Source organism: Trifolium pratense, linkage group LG6 (assembly GCF_020283565.1).
Source record: "Trifolium pratense cultivar HEN17-A07 linkage group LG6, ARS_RC_1.1, whole genome shotgun sequence".
Taxonomy (NCBI): Eukaryota; Viridiplantae; Streptophyta; class Magnoliopsida; order Fabales; family Fabaceae; genus Trifolium; species Trifolium pratense.
Window position 1 is genome coordinate 35557514 of NC_060064.1, and position 22791 is coordinate 35580304.

Sequence of the window (22791 nt, forward strand, 5' to 3'; positions counted from 1 at the left end):
ACTCTTTAAGCCCTTAAATAGTAAGTTTTTTATAGAATTTTTATCGGAATGCGTAAAGTCAACGCATTGAAAATTGTATTATTTAACTTTTTGAATAAAAAGTTTCTTTAAATGGAATGCTTAAAGAGTGCCCCGGGGGCACTCATTAGCAAGACCCAAAAAATTAATATTAAATGACGTGACTAAATTATTTATCATTTATTTATTTTTTAATAATTTTACGTATGTGTGCACGAATATATATTATTTGGGTTGTGTAATAATGTGAATTAAAAAAAAAAAAAAAAAACGACGAAATATTGGCTTCCCCGAGTTTGCGGAAATCGTCCCTGACCTGATAGATGTCGGCAAACACTTAAAATTGCTTTATTTTCTGTGGCTTTTTAAATTTGTTTATAAGAAACTTCCTTTCTCCAATAACACAAAATACAATACATTTTGAGGAACCCTAATCCTCTTTCGTGCGATTGCCTCTGTGACGCACTTCCCGTCCGGCCAAGTTCACTTACATCGTCTCTCGCTAGCCGCCGCCACGCCCTTCACCTTCGCACATACAGGTATTATTATCGCACGAGCCATGAACTTTCTTTTTGTTAATTTCATTCTCCTCCTTCTCCATGTTTGTGAATCTAAGTTCGTTAAGTTTGCCAAACTTTTATTTAATTTCTATTCGTATTGTGTTTATATATATAGCACTGTATTTATTATGTTATGTTATTTATTATTTAATTAATGATTATCCGGTTCAATTGCTGTTTAAAACAATTGAACCATGACCGGAGGTGACATCCAGTCTGATTTTTTTAAAACAATTGCAGAAAACAATAACAATCGTGGGATCACGGTTACACCATTGGATTCCGGTAGTTTTTTTTTTTTTTTTTTTAACATTGTGTAACTGGTAAATAGATTTTAGGGTCGAACCGGCCGAATCAAATCTCAAGAGTAGGGATTCTAATGATCTACAATAGAATCCGGTACAATTATGCAAGCATAATATTGAATGAGAGAGTTTGAGATAAGAAGATAATTTGTTGAATATTGATTGATTCTTAAATGAGATACAACACCATAAAGGCTAAAAAGGTAAATTGGCATAATATAAACTGTTAAACTCTACTTAATTCCTGTCACACATTGATTATAGCTTTATACAAACTAACAATGATCTTTTGCCTCCAGGTGGTGGTGGGATAGAGAGGCTGCTTGAAGAGTCTCCATCTATATCCGGCAAGAGGGAGAAGCTGAGCAGGAGTGTCAAAGTTCTTAGAGAAAGTAAGGACACATTTGCTAGAATTATGGACAGGATTTGAATCTATGATTAGAACAAGTTTTGCTCAAGGTTTTTGATGATAGTTGAATTGAAAGAAATTCCTTATAGAGTGAAGGAGATTAAAAAAAAGAGAGAGAAAGAAAAAGGAAGTGCTTTTGGGCCCAACCCATACCACCTGCTTGTGTGTCTGTATTTTGTGATTATAGGTGAGAAATCGGGAGGGATTGGTTGGATAGTGGGTGTGCACCACCGCACATAATAAATTATTATTATTATTACAATGGGTTCAGAGATCAATGTCCGTGACTTGTCCATCTCGAAGAATGATCGCGCTTCAATGCCTTCCCATTCCAGACTACTTACTTTGCCCACCATTTTGACTCTTGGCCGTGTCGCATCTATTCCTCTTCTTGTTGCCAGTGCGTTTCTTTTCTCTTTTACTTATTTGGCCATTTCATAATGAAGCAATTCAATTTGCTTTATTATATATATACACGCCTCACGCCTGATGATTGATGTATTGACTTGCTACAGATTTAAGAATTTGATTGTATAATTTCTTTGCTATTTTATTTATTTAGCCTTCTACATGGATGGTTGGCAAGGAACAGCTGTTACCACAAGTATTTTCACTGCTGCAGCAGTTACAGATTGGCTTGATGGCTATATTGCTCGCAAGGTAACCAACCAACCTTTACAAATTCTTTCTCTTCCATTCCCAACATTTCCAATCTTCAATTCAACACTTCTCTCTTGCATTGCAGATGAAACTAAAATCTTCATTTGGTGCTTTTTTAGATCCAGTAGCTGACAAGGTCATTCTCATTAGCTTTTCTTTTAACCACAGGTTTCCCTCTGTAATATCTGAATTTAATTAGTACTGAAATTGATTGCAGCTTATGGTTGCTGCCACGTTGATCTTATTATGTACTAGACCTTTGAAAGTTCCTTCATTGGCACAAGTGCCGTGGCTCTTGATTGTACCTTCAATCACCATAATTGGTAGAGAGGTAACCAGATTTTAAGCCTTTTATTCACTGGGAACCTAGTAAATGTGACACCTATCCATTTTATTTTCTTTTATATTTTCTTATCTCTTTTTACTTATTCCATATTGTATACTTCATAAGACGTGTTTCAGTTTTATAAAATTTGTTTCATACTAGGTTCTAGAAACTCATGGAATCCAAAATATTGATGGGTGTTGTCACTCTAGAGTGTACCAAAACATAGGTTTGGTTAAATTATTTGTCTTGATAAAAATCGTGCAAATCAAATGCTATACAAATAGTGTGATAATTTAGTGAGTGCGTGAATTTAGGATCGCTAATGGCTGTTGCTCTCCAACTCCAATGGTATGACCATTGAGATTTGGGACTACCTGAAGGGCTAAATCAATTATGTTTTGACAATGTGCATTTGTTATGAAACCAGAAAAAGAATCGGAAAATTCATCCACAATGGATTCCCTGCATTACTCAATAAATGAAAAACAAGAACACATTTTTGTTGAAAGATTGAGAATCGGAATCCATCCACAATGGATTCACTGCATTACTCAATCAATGTTTACAAATGTGAGCAATCTCCCTCTCCATGCGTCCTCTTATTTATAACTGTATTTCCCATTAACTAACTAACTAACTAACTAACTAACTCTCCTATTTAATCTTCATTTCTCTAACTTTCCTCCATTATTTATGCTAACAATACCTCCCCCTCAAACTCAACTTTGTCTTCATGGTTGCAATCAGAAAGCTGGGGATAGAAATAGTCTCGTGTCATCAAATTGTATAGAATGAGCAATACATTTGAATTCAATACTTTTCAAAAGCTTTCCTCCTCGTTAAGTTTTGAGTAAAACTAATCCACATAATTTCCCAAGGAAGATCCTCATTAGCTACTGCCTGCAGTGTCCATTTTCAATTTGATCAGATGAATAATCATTCATGGCTATGCATTCAAATTCATACAAGTATTGCAATAAAGAAAAGGCTGTGTGTTACTTATGCTTTATAGACCTTTGTCTTGACCGTGAGAAAAAAATAAGGAGCTAGGTTGGCAGAACTTTTCTCTTATTCTTCCTCCATTAATCTCCTCACTATGACATAGTTTGGCTTGGTCTATTAGGTCATGCGAACCAACCCTATCTTGCAAAATATTTGTTCTTCTCTGATACCTTCCTCTATCTCCAACACCAATCCATGCAGTTGAATGCTTGCCATGCTGCTACGAATCTTTTTGGTACATACCCATACAGGCCAATAGATAAAAACCCACTCACTACCCAGAGGCTCAACTAGTTCTTTCTCCCCTTGGCTCTCCTCGTCTTCTTCACCCCAGCCTTGCTTCTGCACCCATCTGAAAAAAAGGTTTTTGAACTTTTGTATTCAGCTACCTTCTTGGGAAGGTCAGAAATCTGTGTGGTGTGCTCAACAACTAACACTTCTTGAGATCTTACAGAAGTTGCTGGTGTTAAGAATGAGTTCTCCTACAATCTTCTCCCTCCTAAGTGTTCGACATCTTTCTTGATCTCAGGGGTTACTGTCAGCCATTGATCGTCACAGCCTCGTTTATGCTCCTCTATCCTCTGCTTCAGCATATCGCTAATCTCGATTAAGTTCTCTTTTGAAGTAAGTTGTAACTCATAATTTCTGTTCCCCTCATGAACAGCAGAGTTCTTCATTTCTGTCCCGACATGACAGTTGGTCTCCCGCGAAAACTGGCAGGTCTACAAACCCACAAAATGAATTGCAAAATTGATAGAAAGAAATGATGGGAAGAAACACAATATTTATCGTAAGAAATAAAATAAGAGAAAACTCTCCCAAGGGTTTCCCCTTCTACAACTGAGCTACATTCACTCATTGGTTACAAATCTAAATAATTTTCCTCTGTCCTCTATACATGTAATTCCCTTTAACTAACCAACTGCCCTATTTGATTCTAACTATAACTCTTTATTCATTAAAAAAACCAGAACCACATAAATTTACAAAAATCACAGGAAGGCATTGTGGTAGAGACTTGAGATTGGGGTAGAGGAAACCCATATGGATGCCAATGGTATAGAATAAGCTGATCTCATTGAAATGAGTTTGAAAACAACCTTGATGCAACGAAAGAGAAGATGGAAACTTTAACAGGGCAGAGTCAATAAAAAGAGAGGGATGAATGGTTAATAAGAAAGTATGGAGGTGAACAAGGGAGTGTAGAATTGCAACTGAAACTTAATATGACTTCCTTTTGGTGCTATTGTGTAGAATTGCAACTGACATAGACTTCTGCCATACACGATACACCCCAAGCAGAGGATAAATTAAGATGGATGAGCATAAATGCTCCAAATTTCACCCTTATTTCCTCTCTGGTTTTTCTGGGAGGCTGTTATTTATGCAGAGATGAGAGGGTGGTTTATGATCATGTTTCTGAAGATACAAACCTGATGTTGTTCGGAGTGTTATTGTTGAAAGAAGCACTGAATTACATGTTGCTGATACCATCTATGCAGGCTCTTTAGGTTTAGTATTATGTAATTGCTTGGCTGGTATTGTTTGTGCATATTTGCTTGCATGTTTTCAAGCATTCTCAGTTTACATAGTTTTCGTTTTCCTTTTACTTTCAAGGCATCATTTTAATTCAGTTTTGAGAGATAATTTTTTCTTGCAACTTTCGAAGCAGATAACCATGTCAGCTCTCAGAGAATGGGCTGCTTCCCAGGGTAGTAAAGTTTTAGAGGTTTGTTTTACTTATTCTTCAGTTGAATCAATTTCCTTCTCCATATGCGAAATTCCAATCTTATACGATTAAAATAAAAATAATAGGCTGTTGCGGTTAATAATTTGGGGAAATGGAAAACAGCAACACAGATGACAGCATTAACTGTTCTCCTTGCTACCCGTGACTGCAGGTATCTGTTTTCTTTGCATTTCGAGGAAACTACTCATTAGGAAAAGTAAAATTGTTGATTTGACTCTAAATGACATCTGTTTGGTTTCTGTTTTCAGTCATGGAGGACCTGCCATTTTGGTAGGCTCTGGTGTTTTATTGCTTTATATTGCGGCAGGGCTTGCCATATGGTCGTTTGTAGTATATATGAGGAAAATATGGAAGGCGTTACTGAGGTAACATGGTCAATGGATCTCTGGCTTCACATATATTCACTTTTTTTTATGGGTTTGGTTCTTATGAATCATGACCATTATTATTTCTTGCAAAAAATAGTTTAGTCGGTGATACCATGGAAGGGAGATGCAGTTCTCAATTTTCATGACATATATTTGTAATATTTACTGTCTGCATTGTCTAACTCCGCAATGCACTATTCGTCCCATTTATGAAAAATGTATGCACAATTGTTTCCTTAGTTACTCAAGGTAAAGGAAAGGAAAAAGCAAAAAATGGCAGGAAGATTAAATTGGAAGAAAACAATTGAATTCTCATTATGGATCTTTTGAACGTTTGCCAGCTGAAACATTTCCCTACAGAAATATTGTACGGTTGTAGTTGACTCTTCAGTTTTTTTTGTTCCGGTCATAATGGATAATATGTTTATATATATATATATATATATAGAAAATAATTACACATGAATCAAAGGTAGACGGGCAACAAGCTGCGCCGCTAAACCTTTCTGTATAGGAAAACTTAATCTTCGAAAAACTACATTCATAGACCACTTATTTGCTTACTACATATTTTTCTATGTTTGTGAATGTTCGATGTTCTTGTAATTTATGCACCTGACTTGTTCATAATTCGATTTAAATTCAAATAAGTAAGCTTCAGCTACAAAATCCTCTTATCCTCTGAAAAAGAATCAAATTAATTGCACACTTGTAACATGTATTTTTAAGATACCTTCTGTGTTTTAAACTTGGACATTTAAGCTTGTTGTGGCCTTTTCCCTTGCAATAACCACAACTGGATGAACCTTTTTTGAGATATTCTAAACTGCCTTTCATTTGCAAAGTGCATTGTCGACCTTTAGATGCCGCAAGTGGAGGATCGAACACGTTTATGGTCTTGTTTGGAGGAATTAGGCATACCTTCAAATGTTGAATATGAATTAACAAACTCTTAAATTGATGCTTCAAGATCCAATAGATTAAGTTATGTTATTGCCTTTCACAAAGCTTGAATGGCAATACCATGATGTTTTTCTGATTGTGAACCTCTTTCAGATACTTGAAGAGACTCAATCATAATACTATTAAACAATGTAGTACATGAAGCCATGTTGCTGCCTTCTTGAAGGTCTTCAATTGCATTTCCTTTAATGTTTTCTTTCTTAGCATTTATGATCCATTGATGTAGAACATCTTTTATATTATAAGCTTGTATACACAAGCAAACTCTAAACCCTAATTTGTTTCCCAGTTTTCCCTCCATTTTATTTATAATCAACCCATTATGACCGAACCCGACCGATTTGTTGACATAGTTAATATTAGCTATTATATTACAGTATATACACTAAGCCCAAATCTCAAAGTCCAAACCTCATACTATAACTTAACCCTATCTTTTATATTATAAGCTTGTATACACAAGCAAACTCTAAACCCTAATTTGTTTCCCAGTTTTCCCTCCATTTTATCTTGCAATTTTTATTAAAAAATAATACAATTTTGTCTTGACTAGGATTCGAACCCACAACCCTTTAGTGCAAGGCAATATTTCCAACCACTATGACAAGTATACCAATCGTGATTAAAATTATGTGCAATAATTGATAAGCACCATCAATTTTAAAAGTATATCATATCAAAATTATTGTTGACTATATTATTTTATCACGAAATATTTTTATGTCTTTCGTGATCAATGATTTTTTTTCTACCGGATCATAAATTTAGAGAATAATTATCATGTGAGATTTGGAAAGTTATTATCACGTGTAATTTGAAAAGTTATTATCAAACTCAATTCTGCTAAATCAATTTTTTTTGCAATACAACCAAACACAATCATAGTCATGTCACTAATCACATACATTATTTTGATTTTAACATTGCAGATTTAATATTAACTGATGGTCAATTGATACAATATGCACTAGAAGACCAATTGTGATTTAAATTATGTCCACAAGAGTTAAGCTCCATCAACTTTCATAGGAAAGATTTCATACGACAATTAAGCACCATCAATTTTCATTGCACAATTTAAACAATTAAAAACCGATAATCTCTTATATTATAAGCTTGCTAACATAAGCTAACTCTAAACCAAATTTTTTCCCCTCTCATTTTCTCTTTCTTTTTATTGCAGTTTTATATTAAAAAAATACAGATTTGTCATCGAACCTGAATCCCTTACTTACAATAAAACCTTTCAACCGCTAAAACATGTGCTTTAATTATGAAAGAATTTAGGAATCCTAATATGTTAACCCTGTTTTCAATAAATTTGAACGGCAGAATTAATCACAATTTTTATTTATTTATGGATGTCTACTTAAGTTTATGTTCTTGATTATGTCTTTAATTTTTTTTAACCTTTAATTATCATCAATTTTTTAACCTTTAGTTATCAACAATTTTTTTTTAATAAGTAAACAAAACGATGGGGTTCCAAAATTATTTAAAAAATATATAAAATATAAAATAAGCACATAAACAAATATAGAATAATTAGTCCATAAAATTCCCTATACTACTCTTATTGAAAATACCCTTAGAACTTTTGTATTTTATTTTTTATTGTTACATATTACACCTAATTAGACTCATGCACCGCATGGGTCAAAGTTCTAGTATTGAGGAGCGAATACATATTTTCATTTATTAACAATTTAACATGTGCCTTGAAAGAATACCTACAAATTCATGACAACTACACTTTGCTTCTTTTGAAATGACATCCAAAGTCACGTACTCCCTCTTGTCCTTTTTATAAGGAATACTTTGAAGAAAAAAAAATTGCTCATTTTTATAAGAAACTTTGACCAATTTTCAAATATTTTAAGTGTTTGATTTCACTTATGCCCTTATTTATTATGAGAGATAATATTAAAAATAAGTAAATTAGTTGAATGAAGAGTAATTAAATAAGGGTATACATGAAATAAGTTTAAATTTACAAAAGTATTAAATAAAAATAACTATTTACAATGTGTTTTCTTGGTCTGTGTGATTTTTTCAAAGTATTCCTTATAAAAAGGATCGGAAGGAGTGATAATTAGGGTTCTCTTTGTAAATTTCATGAATTTTGTATGTGGAGGCTTTAATAGAAAATTCAACTTTTTTCGCGATAAATATTTGGAATCCAACCAAATCATCCTGCAATTTCCTGAATACTTTTCTTGTTTACATTTTTAAGCCTCTTATTCCATGGGATATAAAGTGCACAAAAGTGGTTTTGACATATTCTCTCTTTCATAAACTTGCTCAATGGAGTATTTGAATTCAAAAAGTTCTTACAAAATTTATTTATTCATACTTTTCACTCCTATGGGTGGTGGACATTCCAGCACAAAAGTTGTTACATGCATAAGAAGGAATTCATTTTGCTCGAATGAAGTATATCTTTTTTAACCATTGATTATTTTACAACTCATATTTATCTATTATTGCTTTTCAATCAGAATCAAAATCTTCAATAGTGGTAGATTGGTGAACGCACTTGTAAAATTGATTTTCAAACTCACTATGTTCCTGAGAGATATGGTTCATGAAACTTTCTTCTCAATATGCCACATGCAATAATGATGTTTAGCCTGTGAAAAAACCTTTGTAACTACATTAAAAATAGCAACGTCTTGTTCTGTGATAATAGTTTTAGGACTAACTTCATCCATTACTTCTAAACAAGCACTCCCTCTAGTCCTAATTATAAGAGAACTTTTACTTTTAAGGTACATTAAAATGCTAATGTATTTAGTTTATAATATAGTCCAAATATATTAGTTTTTCAATAAACCTAAAAAGTAGAAATTCTCTTATACCAAAAACCTGACTCTTCAGTTTTGTTCCATAACAAAGGACAATTAAATAGAATAGATTGTGATGATTAACTCCTATGAATGGAACAAATAACATTTTGTATTTATTTGTTAATATGTTGGATAAAAGTCACCACATCAACATTTTGTATTATTTGTTAATATGTTGGATAAAAGTCACCACATCACCAAAATGCTTGTAAGCCATTATAGACCTTGAATCAACCCAAAAGCAATTTTGCTAATTTGCCCATGACCCTTCAATTGAGAATTCTTAAAGTATGATAACATTGAGCATCTCCATTTTCCATATTTGTTTTTGTCTCTTTACACTCAAATAATTAATAGCATCTTGTTGCTATATCCAACATTATCAACTCCACAGCTCTTAGCTCTCAATACACAACACTATGCTATTTTACTAGGGTCTCATCAAGCACATCGATAATTATTTTTTTGCACCTTGGTCTTCTTTTTTTTTTTGTATTAATCTTGTGGATCCCAGGGGAAAGAGATTCCGGTAAAATTTAAAACTAAGGCGCCATGTAAGTAAAATCTAGAATTTGACTGCTCTACCAACAACAATCAATAACCGAAAGATTACAAGTTATAAATATCATAAAAAAAATTCCACCTAAATAACCATATAACTAAAACAACTAGGAGAAAATAGGTGTAGAGAACAGAGGTGCGAAGTATCGCTAATTAGTCTTTGGACAAAAATATATAAATATTATCACTTCACAGTTTCTAAAAGCTTGCCAAGAAACATTTTGGTCTTGGGTTCGATCCCCGGCCGATGCGTATGGAGAGTTGGGAGAGGTCAACCCTTTAAATAGATCTCAGTTACCTCGAGATGATTAGTCTCTGCAGTTGCGCGTGGAAAATACCTTTGGTTTAAAAAAAAAAAGCTTGCTAAGAATATATGTGCAAAGAACAATAACAATGTCTATTTGGAATGTAAAGATGATGGATGTTACTGCAGGGACAATACTTAGAGATGGAGAGTAGTGTTGTTCCAAACTTTGATTGAAGGAACTAGGAACAATGGAATAGAGTTGCCATGTCGGTTGTCGTCAAACTCCAATGTCGGAATGGAATGTCCCCTGCATTCTTGGAGTTTACACTCTAGGAACAATATAATCCATTCCGCTCGGTATGTTCTACTCCGCTTCACTTCATTCCATTTTATTCCATCAATCTAAACGGAGCTTAAATTTGTTTTAAGAAACTTCCCTATTAACACTCTAATACATGTACTGAATTAGCTTATTTTTGAGCTTATACAAACATCTTATACAATTTTTATGTATTATTTTTTTTTGGTAGAATTTTTTTTTTTTTTTAATTATGTATTATTATAAATTTGTAAAGATAGTTAATGATAAAATAGTTTATAAAAATATTAGTTTTATTAGTAAGAAGTTGTAAAATAACATAAAACTTATTTATATTGCAAACAGACATTATTTATATGAAAAAATTAATAAACACATCTATAAAAATTGTCCACTTCAACAAATGATTCAACAAATGAAATAGTATATCTGTAGCTAGTCAAATAAAATATGCATATGCATCATAATTCTCTCGAGATTGATCCTTAATTAACTATTTGAGGCGAATGTTTTCCTTAACGCAAAATACAAATTGAGGAACCCTAATCTTTTCTCTCTCTCTCTCTCTCTCTCTCTCTCTCTCTCTTGTGCGATTGACCGTGTCTGTCACGCCCTTTACCTTCGCACGTACAGGTATGTTTATCGAACCTTCTGCTTCGCGATTGTTTTTTGGTTCTTTGCACGAACCATGAACTTTCTTTTTGTTAATTTGATTCTCATGCTTCTTCATGTTTGTGAATCTAAGTTTGCAAAACTTCTGTTTTTTTTTTTTTTTTTTTTTTTTTTTTGATTTATATTCCTATTGTGTTTATAGCACTATATTTATTTATTTATTTAATTAATGATTATCGGGTTCAATTGCCGTTTAACCAATTGAACCATGACCGGAGGTCTCACCGGTTTGACATCCCGTCTGATTTTTAAAACAATTTTAGGAAACAACAATAATTGTGGGATCACCTTCGGATGCCTTTTTCCATTATCACAACCAGTAGTTTGGTTATTAACTTGGGATAACAAAAAAATTATAGACACCGCTAAAATAAAGTCAGTAAATAGTCAAAACCTATTACTAACAACAATGTATATATTTTATGGCCAAAAAAGGAATTTACTGTAAATCCTTATACAACAACGGTCCCTAAACTCTATCATTAATATTGTTGTCATCACCATGTACGAACTTTGAAAATCTGTGCTATTATATTACACTTTCGAGTAGAAAGAATGGCTTTTTTGTTCAGACAGATATATTGTTATAACACAATGTGGAAAACCTGGTTTTTCTTCCATAAAAACGGAATATTAATTAAAATTATAGTATCAAAAGCAAGTTTAGTTTGTTAATAGTTTGTTCCTTTGTTTTCTCATTAAACATTTACTCTCAGGTCTCAGCTCTAGTTAGTGCCTTGCGTATCTGGATTGTTCGTAATCGTAACATAATATAAATTTTTGTCTTCAAAACATCGCTTAACTTTTGAAAATAGATTCTGACCCAGTGCCAAATACTAATAACTCATCCTTACCACTCAACTTTAAGTTTATGAAATGTTTACACACATAAAAATACATAGACAATGCTCAACATGAAAATAGAGTGTGACCCAAAGCCAAAAACTAATAACTCATCATTATGACCAAGAGACCAGAATTCCATACAGTAAAAGCTTTAAAACATCAATTTTTATGCAGAAAAGGGATGCGTCACTCTCCAAATGCTTGCTCTATATAGAGATAATAATGTGGAGGAAATTGTTTGTTGCTGCAAGAGGTCTTGCTTTTTCTCGAATTGATGAATAGCCTCTGTTAGCAGTTGGAGAAAAAAAAAATATATACAAACTATCTGTTGTAAATAAATAGTAAATATTCTATTATTAGGAGTAATCTTCTATTAGTAATTTGTATTTGGCCCATGAGCCCATTAGGTTAGAATAGCCTATATAAACACATTAGTGATTGTAAATTATTCATAACTTGAAATATAATAATATATTCAGTTTTCACATGGTATCAGAGCCTATCCTAGATCTATTGCTGGGCTTCCCGCATCGTCCACGCTTCAGGCCCATTGGGCCTGAGCGTGAGGGGGTGTGTTGGATATTCCGCCTTCAATGCGGTCCACCCCCATCTGCCTAATTGCGGCATTTGGGTTGCCTTCATTGCAGCCTCCAACACCTTCATTGTGTTGGGTGTGAAGGGGTGGATTTAGTCCCACATTGCTAAGAGATATGGCCTGTGTAGCGTTTATATAGCTTTGACAACCCTTACCTTATAAGCCGGTTTTGTGAGGATGAGTTAGGCCCAATATAAAATTTGACATGGTATCAGAGCTCTCGTTCTTTGAGGGCCTTGCTTCCGCATAAACCCTAGCCGCCTTCATTGCGGTCATAAACCCTAACTGCCTTCATTGCAGGATTAGGATTTGTTACTACTGCCTTTATTGCAGTTTCAGCAAACAGTTGCGAAATCACTGTTCACGCGGTACTGTTCATCCACGACACTGTTCACACGTGTACTGTTCATAGCAGTACTGTGCGCCACTGTTCATTCAGAAAAAAAAAAAAAACTTGGATTTTTTTTTTCTATTTTGTTCTCCTTATTAAGACAATCACATGACATCGGTCAATATGTCAAAAAAAAGATTTGTTCCACTCAACCAAGATGAAATAAAGAGGTTGAAATATTTTCTTAGTGAATTGGAGACACCAACAACGGTTACAACTTCTCTGGCATATTCAGGTATGTTTCCGTTTCCACTTTCTCTTGGTAAGTCTCAATTTTCTGTTGGATTTAATGCTTCGGATAAACCCTATAACCAATATTGGATACTGGATTCTGGAGCCACTGACCACATGACACCCTTACCCACACAATTTTCCACTTATTCACCTTGTCTCAATAACAAGAAAATATCCACAGCAGATGGTACCCTTTTAACTGTAGCAGGTCAAGGAGATATCCAAATAAGTCCATCTATAATCCTACGAAATGTCCTTCACATTCCCAAATTGTCTACTAGCCTAATTTCCATACAAAAACTCACCAAAAACCTATCATGTAATGCTATTTTTTATGACAATGCTTGTGTTTTTCAAGATAAGCATTCGGGGAGGACAATTGGAAATGCGAGAGAATGGAATGGTCTTTATTACTTGGATAACCAAAATCTCCCCCCAAATCCACTCAACAACAACAACTCACTTTTTTCGGAATCAATTAAGACCAACAGGGATAAGGTCTTTCTATACCACCGTCGTCTTGGTCATCCTTCATTTAGAGTCATGAAACAAATATTTCCTTCCTTTTTTAAAAATTTAGATGTTGAGAGTCTTTGTTGTGAGGTGTGTGAACTTGCTAAACACAAACGTGCCTCTTTCCCGGTCAGTAACAAAGTGAGTACTTCTCCATTTTATTTAATTCATACTGATGTGTGGGGTCCTTCTAATGTTCCAAATATATCGGGTGCTCGATGGTTTGTAACCTTCATCGATGATTGCACTCGGGTTACATGGGTCTACTTACTAAGACAAAAGTCCGAGGTTACCTCTGTGTTTCTACATTTCTTCTCATTGGTAAAAAACCAGTTTGGAGTGAGTATTAAGAGGGTCAGGTCTGATAATGCCAAAGATTACTTCAATCAAGGACTTAATTCCTTTTGTCAAAAAGAGGGTATTATTCATGAGTCCTCTTGTGTCAAAACACCCCAACAAAATGGGATTGCTGAGAGAAAAAACAGGCATTTGTTAGATCAAACACGTGCTATATTATTCCAAAATAAGGTTCCCAAGAAGTATTGGGGAGAGGCGGTTTTAACCGCATCGTATCTCATAAATCGTTTACCTTCTAGTGTCCTTGCCTCTAAAACTCCTATGGAGGTTCTATCCTCATTTTATCCTGATGTGTCCACCTCTTGTAATCTCATTCCTAGAATATTTGGGTGTAAGTCGTTCGTCCATATCCATAGTGATGGTAGAGGGAAACTTGATCCTAGAGCCTTAAAGTGTGTCTTTATAGGGTATTCTTCCACCCAAAAGGGTTACAAATGTTATCATCCACCGTCTAATAAATTCTTTGTCTCTCGAGATGTCACCTTTCATGAACAAGAAAGTTACTTCGCTCAAACTCATCTTCACGGGGAGAACACAAGTAAGGAAGATGAGTCTCTTATACTTCCTGACCTTAATCTCGGACCACAAGTTGAGGCTGAAACTAGAAGTGACAATGTTGAGACTGAAATTGATCCTAAAAATGTTGAAACTAGAGGTGACAATGTTGAGACTGAAATTGATTCCGAAAAAGATGGAAATGTTGGTGTTGATGTAAGATATGGGAAGAATTTAGTATACACAAGGAAAAAGAATATCATTCCTGAATCTACTCATATCCATGAATCCAATCCAACATTACATGAAGAAACTTTCCTTGACCCTTCAAAATCTAGTGATTCAATTTCCGAATTTTCTCCTGTTCAGGTACCAGAATCTAGTTCAACCTTACAAGAACCCAACCCGATAAAACATAAAAAACCAAAATCAAGAGAAGTAACACCAATACACTCTAAAGACTCGCATCTCCCAATTGCCCATAGGAAAGAAACTAGAACCTGCACCAACAAGCCACTTTACCCTCTATCCAATTACTTATGCTTTGAACAATTATCAACTACCCATAAAGCCTTCCTCACAAGTCTAAACACTACCACAATACCTACTTCCTTGTCTGAGGCATTGTCTGACAGGAAATGGAAACAAGCCATGGATTTGGAAATGGAGGCACTTGATAAGAACAATACTTGGGAATTGGTCTCTCTACCAAATGGAAAGAAACCTGTAGGGTGCAAATGGGTATACACTGTAAAATACAAGGCTGATGGATCTATTGAGAGGTACAAGGCAAGATTGGTAGCCAAAGGGTTCACTCAGACTTATGGAATAGATTACTCTGAGACATTTGCTCCAGTTGCAAAAATGAATACTGTTAGGGTGATATTATCTTTAGCAGCTAATTACAATTGGAACTTGCAGCAATTTGATGTAAAAAATGCTTTCCTTCATGGAGAACTTGAAGAAGAGATCTACATGGATGTACCCCCTGGATATCGTGAAGATATTGCTGCCAACACCGTGTGTAAGTTAAAAAAGGCTTTATATGGACTAAAGCAATCACCACGAGCTTGGTTTGGAAGATTCACTAAAGTTATGGTTGGTTTGGGCTTCAAACAAAGTCAAGGAGACCATACTTTATTTGTTAAACACTCTAAGTCAGGGGGAGTCACAGTGTTATTGGTGTATGTGGACGACATTATCGTAACAGGCGATGATGAAGAGGAGCAGCAAATGTTAAGTCAACACTTAGCCAAGGAATTTGAGATTAAGACCTTGGGAAAATTGAAGTATTTTTTGGGAATAGAAGTGGCTCACTCTAAGAAAGGAATTTTCATATCCCAACAAAAATACATTACCGACCTTTTGCAAGAGACTGGCAAGACAGCATGCAAGCCTGCATGTACACCAATTGATCCAAATATAAAGTTGGGGAATGCAGAAGATGTTGCGGTTAATAAGGAAATGTATCAAAGATTGGTCGGCAAACTAATATATTTATCACATACTAGACCTGATGTTGCTTTTGCTGTAAGCTTGGTCAGCCAATTCATGCACCAACCAAAGGAGATTCATCTACAAGCTGCACTCCGAATTGTTCAATATTTGAAAGGAACTCCAGGTAGAGGAATTTTGTTCGAACGAAATGGAAGTGTGGGACTTGAAGCATATACTGATGCTGACTATGCAGGGTCAATTGTGGATAGGAGATCAACTACAGGATATTGCACTTTTTTAGGTGGAAATCTTGTGACTTGGAAGAGTAAAAAACAAAGCGTGGTATCCAGATCTAGTGCTGAAGCAGAGTTCAGGGCAATGGCACAAGGTATATGTGAATTACTATGGCTGAAAAGCATCTTGGAAGACTTGAGGATAAAGAGTGATGAACCAATGAAACTCTATTGTGATAATAAATCTGCTATTAGCATAGCTCATAATCCAGTGCAACATGATAGGACCAAACATATTGAAGTTGACCGACACTTCATCAAAGAAAAATTAGATAGTGGTCTAATTTGCACTCCATATGTCTCTTCCCAAGGCAACCTTGCAGATCTTCTAACTAAGGGGCTGAACGGCAATAACTTTGAAAGAATTGTTTCCAAGTTGGGAATGATAAATATTCATTCACCAGCTTGAGGGGGAGTGTTGTAAATAAATAGTAAATATTCTATTATTAGGAGTAATCTTCTATTAGTAATTTGTATTTGGCCCATGAGCCCATTAGGTTAGAATAGCCTATATAAACACATTAGTGATTGTAAATTATTCATAACTTGAAATATAATAATATATTCAGTTTTCACACTATCAAATATCAATTCAAATATCATGCTACAGCAAACATGTGACAGTTTATCTTTTACCATTCATTAGTACTACTCGTTGCATTTACATAACCACTTCAAAAGAACTAACGGAGCAGGAAGACCAATTTCATCTATTGTAAATTTGTAACAACACCACCAATCAACAATAAGTGTGACCTAGAGACTTTAAAATAGGGAATAATTGTGACCTAAAAACTTACCAGAGAAAGGAAATCTCACAGTGGTGTATACATCGGTTGGAGAGTTTGTCTTTGTTGGTGGAGGGGGAAGGATCGCCTTTGCTGAGATAGTGAAGGAGAGCAATAGAATTGTGAAGGAATTGACAAGTTTCGATATTTGGGTTTATGGGAAAAGGTGGCTGTTGACAATAAGATAGAAAGGTTTGCTCATGTGTGAACTGGGTTGCCTTCATTTCAGCCTCCAACACCTTTATTGTGTTGGGTGTGAAGGGGTGGGATATAGTCCCACATTGCTTAGAGATATGGCCTCTGTAGTGTTTATAAAGCTTGGGCAATCCTCACCTTACAAGCCGGTTTTGTAAGGATTGGTTAGGCTTACTATAAAAATCTAACATGGTATTATAGCCTATCCTAGATCTGTTGGTGGGCTTCCCACATCGTCCATGCTTCAGACCCATTGGAGCCCAAGCGTGAGGGGGTGTGCTGGAAATTCCGCCTTCTCTGCGGTCCACCCCCAGCCACCTAATTGTGGTATTTGGGTTGCCTTCATTGCAGCTTCTGAGACCTTCATTGTGTTGGGTGTGTAGGGGTGGATTTAGTCCCACATTGCTTTGAGATGTGGCCTGTGTAGTGTTTATAAAGCTTTGGCAACCCTCAATTTGCAAGCCAGTTTTGTAAGGTTGAGTTAGGCCCAATATAAAATCTAACAGTTTTCATGTTTTTGGTTGCTGAGAAGATGGGTCTTGTACTATGCTGGATGATTTGTTCACTTTTAGCAGCTTAGTTTTCTGATTAGTCTTTATTTTTCTTTAAGTATCAAATTCGTGAATAAGATTTTTTGTTGGCTACGGGAGGGATTGACGTGGAAAAACTTGCCATTTGTGTATATTATAGAGATAAAGATTACTACAACTTATCATGATCTGCGCTACTTCATCTTCTTTGTTCCCTGTTTTTTACTCCCTCCGTTTTTTTTAAGTGTCGCTTTTCGTTGGATTTAGTGTTTCAATTTAACTGTCGTTTTGGTATTTTAAGGGTACGATTTGTCAATTATATCATTTCTTTTTTAATAAAACTAATTAATGCTATATATTTGGAAAACTAAAGTTTTTTTAATTTTTTTTGGTACTTAACATATTAATTTTTTTTCTACATAATATATTAAATTTATTGGAAAGAGAAAGTGTGTGCAAAAAAATAGGAATATTAAAATAAGGATATAATAAGAAGATAATGTGCAAAAATACACTTCCTTAATTTGGTGTTACTATTCAAAAAAGACACTTAAAAAAAAAAACCGAAGGGAGTAATAAATAAATAAGTTCAGTTAGACATATATCTATGTTGAATCCAGGTTAAATCCATTGTCACATTAATTCTTAATAATCTTGTAACACTTTTTAGGTATTAAGGATCTACTCGTTTTATTGTCATCATTTTTATGGCACAAGGTTAATTAGCTTTATGATTGATCTCAATTGAGAAAACACAAGTATTTTAATCTTTGTTGTTCGATGCAGGTTGCGTTTTTCAAGCTAGAATGGCGACGTTCGAACTTTATCGTAGGTCGACGATCGGAAACTGCCTCACTGAGACTTTGGATGAGATGGTTCAGAATGGAACTCTTAGTCCTGAGCTTGCGATTCAGGTTCTTGTTCAGTTCGATAAGGTAGGTTTCAGAATTGGTGCTAGGAGACTAGGTGTTTGGTTTCTGGATCTGGTTTAACATCGCTATATTTATTATTTTAATTGCATGTGGATTTTGTAGTCTATGACTGAAGCTCTGGAAACACAAGTTAAGAGCAAGGTCTCTATCAAGGTAACATAAAGATTGTTTATTTTGTTTGCTGCTTATGTTTTGTTAGATAGTGTAAGGTGTTGAATTTTTGGTGCAAGGAAACATGGTTGTTGTTAGGAATGTCTAGGGGCGTTTAATTTGCTATTGGTTATAGTTAGGGGTGGAATTGATTTGTGCTGAGCTCTAGCTATTGCAGTCTTACTTAAGAGAAAGTTTGACTGGTAAATGAGAGTAGGTCACATGTGCCGGCCCTTCCTATATTAGTGATACTATAATTCAAACTAATGAGACGAGGTTTACTTGGAGTGGCATTTCAGATTAAGTATGGTCAACCATTGTTTGATTTGTTACAGAGATACACGCAGTGTGTGTGGACACTGGTGTGAGACTTGACATACTTGTTGAGTGGTAAAATTATATATTATACTTCAAAAGAGTGGTAAACTTAATATATTATACTTCAAAATAATGTAATAAGATAAAGTAACAATTATTTTTCACCTTTGAATTTGTATGAAATTGCAAAGATTTGTTCTATTAATCATATTTGCAATGCAATGGCTGTGTCAATTGTTTTTTACCTTTTAATCCAATGGGTGTGTATCAATTTATTCCAAATTATGAGAGACGTGTGATTACATATCACATACAGCACATGGCAAGTTATTCCATATCCTCATCTTTGGTTTTACTTGGATCTAATGGCTTAAACCAAGTTTTAATTACACATCATGCTCCCTCCTGTTTATGAATTTCTTGAAAAGGTTTGGTATTGGCTGTTATTAATCTCACTTTCTGCTGAAACATGTTATCTCGTTTTCATCTTTACTGATTCGTAAAGTTGATTCTCCTCTACAATATCCTTCACATAAATTTGTGCGTTAACAGGTGTACCTGCTACTAATATGCTAGGTAGTCAATCCTGGATAGCAGGATAGTGTATAGCGGTATTTGATTTTTTCTTTGTCAAAAAAAAGTTAGGGAAACAAAAAAGCCCAAGTGTTTATGACTTAAAGTTACGAAACAGAGAGGTGAAAAACAAAAAAAAAAAGAAATAATAACGAAACATAGAGGTGTGCTTTAAAGAAGAGGAAAAATAAAAAGAAGGAAATAGAGTGGAGGAAATACCAAAAAACTGATTAGGAAAAATAAAAATAAAAAAGAACCGAAGGAATGTAGGAAACAAGAACGAGGGAAACTCAAAACAAAGGAGAGGAGAAAGCAAGAATCTGTCGGCGTGCGGAAGCTCGCATAGAATGAAGCTCACAGAAGAGGAAGAGAAATGTTATCAGCGAAGCCAGCTGCCGTCCCTGCCTTCACCGCCGCATCCAGCTGCCGCTATTAACTACCTAGCTAATATCACAATGCTGATAAATAAAAAAACATAATCCAAGCCAACAAATCAGGATCAAATAGGAATGTTTATGTCTATATATTGCTTATATTATTACAACTAATAGTATGGAATTAGAGAATGTTTTTCATTGTATACCTTGAAAGACACCATTCATTTATTTTATTTTCTTGAACTTTTTCTCCTTTTTCTTCTTTCCCTATCTTTCGCCTCTGTTTATTGTTTGTGATTTACTGGCAAATCTTGTTCTATGGTGGTTCCAGGACGCATGGAAATTTAGAAAACTTTTTATAAGATGTTGAAAATCCAAATTTGGTGGAGTTATAGAAGTGTCTTATTTCTTACACTTGGAAATTCCCCCTGGGGGGATACCCTCTCCAAGATAAGGCCTATTCAATATTCTCCATTTGCATTATTTTCTTGGTTATCTTCATGATTGTACTGGTTGAGAAGAAACACATTCATTCAATGTTTAATTTTTGGTTGAATCATGCACGCTGACATTGGTTACTTAATTTTTTTTTAAACAAACATTTGTTACTTAATAACAAGACACTGGTTGCAAAACTATCAATGTAACACATGATATTCAAATAGATTGGGTTGGCATGATTATTACCGCAGTTACCTTTTTACATAATTTTATGGCTCCAAACATTTGAGGTTCATTTGCCAGGTATGCAGTTTGGTATGTCCATTTTTTTGGTCCCGACTTACGTACTTTTTAGTAATTATTATGATTATCATTGACATATTTATTGGATTATGACTGTTATTGTTTGCTGCAGCCTTTTGCTCTATACTATCTCAATTTTCCATCTCTTTTTAAGAGAGTGGGCTGAAACTAAGTAGACTATTGCTGGATAGCGAGGCTGTAGACTATTTATGTCTCATGTTAATGATGAAAACTGTGGCTTGTTCATGTAACAGTTTAAGATGATTAGATAATTTAATGAGAATGGAGTTTTGTGATTTAGCACCACTGTATTGCATGGATGCTTTTAATGCATATTGAAATGACACTGTTTCTTGTTTTTTTAGAATATATAGAATATTGATATTGATTTGACTGTGGGCTGCCATTTCATGTTGTTGGTGTGTTTAGTAGCTTGAGTTGTGAATCAACCAAGACTTCTAAACATCTTTTTATTGTTTGTATTACATATGTGGTTTTGATTTGTAGTTTATGATTTTTTGCTGAAGCCAAGTCTCTAATTAATGGACGTAATTAATTACCTTTTTTTTTTCTTTCCCATGGGTGTTCATTTTCTTTTCACTCACAGGGACATCTCCATACATACAGATTTTGTGACAATGTTTGGACCTTCATCTTACAAGATGCTTTGTTTAAGAATGAAGACAGCCAAGAGAATGTTGGACGGGTTAAAATAGTTGCATGTGACTCGAAGTTGCTCAGTCAATAATATGCTCAATTCTGTCACATTGTTAACGAGGAACTTATCATCTGCTGGTACTATGGGAATGGTGGTTAGACCATAGTGATGGATGGTCGTAAGTTCTTGAGGAACTAGCATCTAAACCATGTTATTATAGATTTAAAAGGCCTTTGCTTTTCTGCCATTAGCTAATTTATGTTACATTGAGAATATCACTTGGGAATTGGATGAATCTATTATTGTTTAAGTGTACCTGTTCTCTTATTCCATTAGCACCAGTAAACAAATTTATTTCTCTGGGAGAACTATGGTCTGAGTAATAGTTATTGTTATAAATGTAGTATAGTATTCCTAAAGATTTTAGAATGATGCACACTCAATTTAGTGGAGTAAAATTCAAAAAATATTTGTTGCATTGAAAAGACAAAATTATATTTATATTCTTTCGAAGCAACACTCATTATTTGAAATGGAGAGGGGTAAATCTGCAAGATTTGACTCTTGAGAGTAAACTGCAAGTTGTAGCTATTAATTAATTTAAGTGTTGAGCATTTTTCCCGTCAGAGTCGAATTACACAGTTGTCTCATATGGTTATTTGGTGATCAATGCCCTTTCTCAATCTTTTAGTGAGAGTTTGATTGCGATTGATTGGGTATCCTTTTGGATTGTCATGTCTCCTTCAAATCTCAGGTGATGTTGTTTTGACTTGGTTTCGATTATGTCTTTTCGCTCTAGTGTTTGGACCATGATTTGCAAGGATCCTGTTCATAATAGGTTCCGTTTTATGTTGCTTTATGTTAAGATTCCTGTTGAGTGTATAGTCTTGGAATTATAGAGATTGATTGGGTCCTCACTTCGAGTGTTATAAGTGAAGGACTGTGGTCTTAACTATATCTATTCTTTTTTTTTTGACAAACTATTTCTATTCTGAGTTAAGATAAGCCATTCAATGAGTGGAAATTATGATTTTGCCACCCCATAGCTTCGTATAAGGGGATTTTTTTTCTTAATTGAAAGTTATTCAGTTGATCTCATTTTGCTTCCCTCGGTTCTTTGGATATGATTAATCAGTGTAATTGAATGGGGGATTTTTAGGGATTGAATTATTGCTACTATAGGTTCTATATAAGGCTGTGTATTGGAGTATGTTTACATCTCATGCTATTCCACAATACCTCATTTTATCTCATATTTCTCTGCCTATTTTTGCTTCACACTGCAATGCAGAATCTTAATACTTGTTGGCAACAACAGTACCAATGTCCAGTGGCGGAACTAGGAAAAAAAGTTGGG

The 22791-nt window shown here is 34.6% G+C and overlaps 2 protein-coding genes and 1 pseudogene across 7 annotated transcripts; 2 read left to right on the forward strand and 1 right to left on the reverse strand.

Moving 5' to 3' along the window:
• The first annotated feature begins 266 nt into the window (after positions 1–266).
• Positions 267–5747, forward strand: LOC123890235 (CDP-diacylglycerol--glycerol-3-phosphate 3-phosphatidyltransferase 1, chloroplastic-like). 4 transcript variants are annotated; one of them, XM_045939800.1, is made up of 9 exons: positions 278–557; positions 819–1086; positions 1183–1692; positions 1855–1952; positions 2038–2088; positions 2170–2283; positions 4955–5011; positions 5098–5183; positions 5281–5747. In XM_045939800.1, the coding sequence occupies exons 3-9, from the start codon at positions 1554–1556 to the stop codon at positions 5399–5401; spliced, it is 666 nt and encodes a 221-aa protein (XP_045795756.1). In that variant the 5' UTR covers positions 278–557; positions 819–1086; positions 1183–1553; the 3' UTR covers positions 5402–5747. The 4 variants fall into 4 exon arrangements, with proteins under 4 accessions (XP_045795758.1, XP_045795756.1, XP_045795759.1 ...); XM_045939803.1 differs by having other exon boundaries at positions 819–863; XM_045939801.1 differs by having other exon boundaries at positions 910–1086.
• A 327-nt stretch (positions 5748–6074) lies between these two features.
• LOC123892176 lies at positions 6075–11066 on the reverse strand (annotated as a pseudogene).
• LOC123888956 (transcription initiation factor IIA subunit 2) lies at positions 10873–21802 on the forward strand. Of its 3 annotated transcripts, none has more exons than XM_045938123.1 (4): positions 10873–10969; positions 18469–18617; positions 18717–18767; positions 21384–21802. In XM_045938123.1, the coding sequence occupies exons 2-4, from the start codon at positions 18489–18491 to the stop codon at positions 21522–21524; spliced, it is 321 nt and encodes a 106-aa protein (XP_045794079.1). In that variant the 5' UTR covers positions 10873–10969; positions 18469–18488; the 3' UTR covers positions 21525–21802. The 3 variants fall into 3 exon arrangements, with proteins under 3 accessions (XP_045794079.1, XP_045794078.1, XP_045794077.1); XM_045938122.1 differs by lacking the exons at positions 10873–10969; positions 21384–21802 and adding exons at positions 12029–12107; positions 20889–21377; XM_045938121.1 differs by lacking the exon at positions 10873–10969 and adding an exon at positions 12085–12107.
• The last annotated feature ends 989 nt before the right edge of the window (positions 21803–22791 follow it).

Excerpts from the sequence above, each read along its gene's own strand:
- LOC123890235 (XM_045939802.1), top strand. The coding sequence starts at position 1,554 with ATGGGTTCAGAGATCAATGTCCGTGACTTGTCCATCTCGAAGAATGAT. Across the intron at positions 1,693-1,854 it reads TATTCCTCTTCTTGTTGCCA|CCTTCTACATGGATGGTTGG; the intron begins GTGCGTTTCTTT and ends TTATTTATTTAG. Across the intron at positions 1,953-2,037 it reads ATGGCTATATTGCTCGCAAG|ATGAAACTAAAATCTTCATT; the intron begins GTAACCAACCAA and ends CTTGCATTGCAG.
- LOC123888956 (XM_045938123.1), top strand. The coding sequence starts at position 18,489 with ATGGCGACGTTCGAACTTTATCGTAGGTCGACGATCGGAAACTGCCTC. Across the intron at positions 18,618-18,716 it reads TTCTTGTTCAGTTCGATAAG|TCTATGACTGAAGCTCTGGA; the intron begins GTAGGTTTCAGA and ends TGGATTTTGTAG. Across the intron at positions 18,768-21,383 it reads AGAGCAAGGTCTCTATCAAG|GGACATCTCCATACATACAG; the intron begins GTAACATAAAGA and ends TTTCACTCACAG.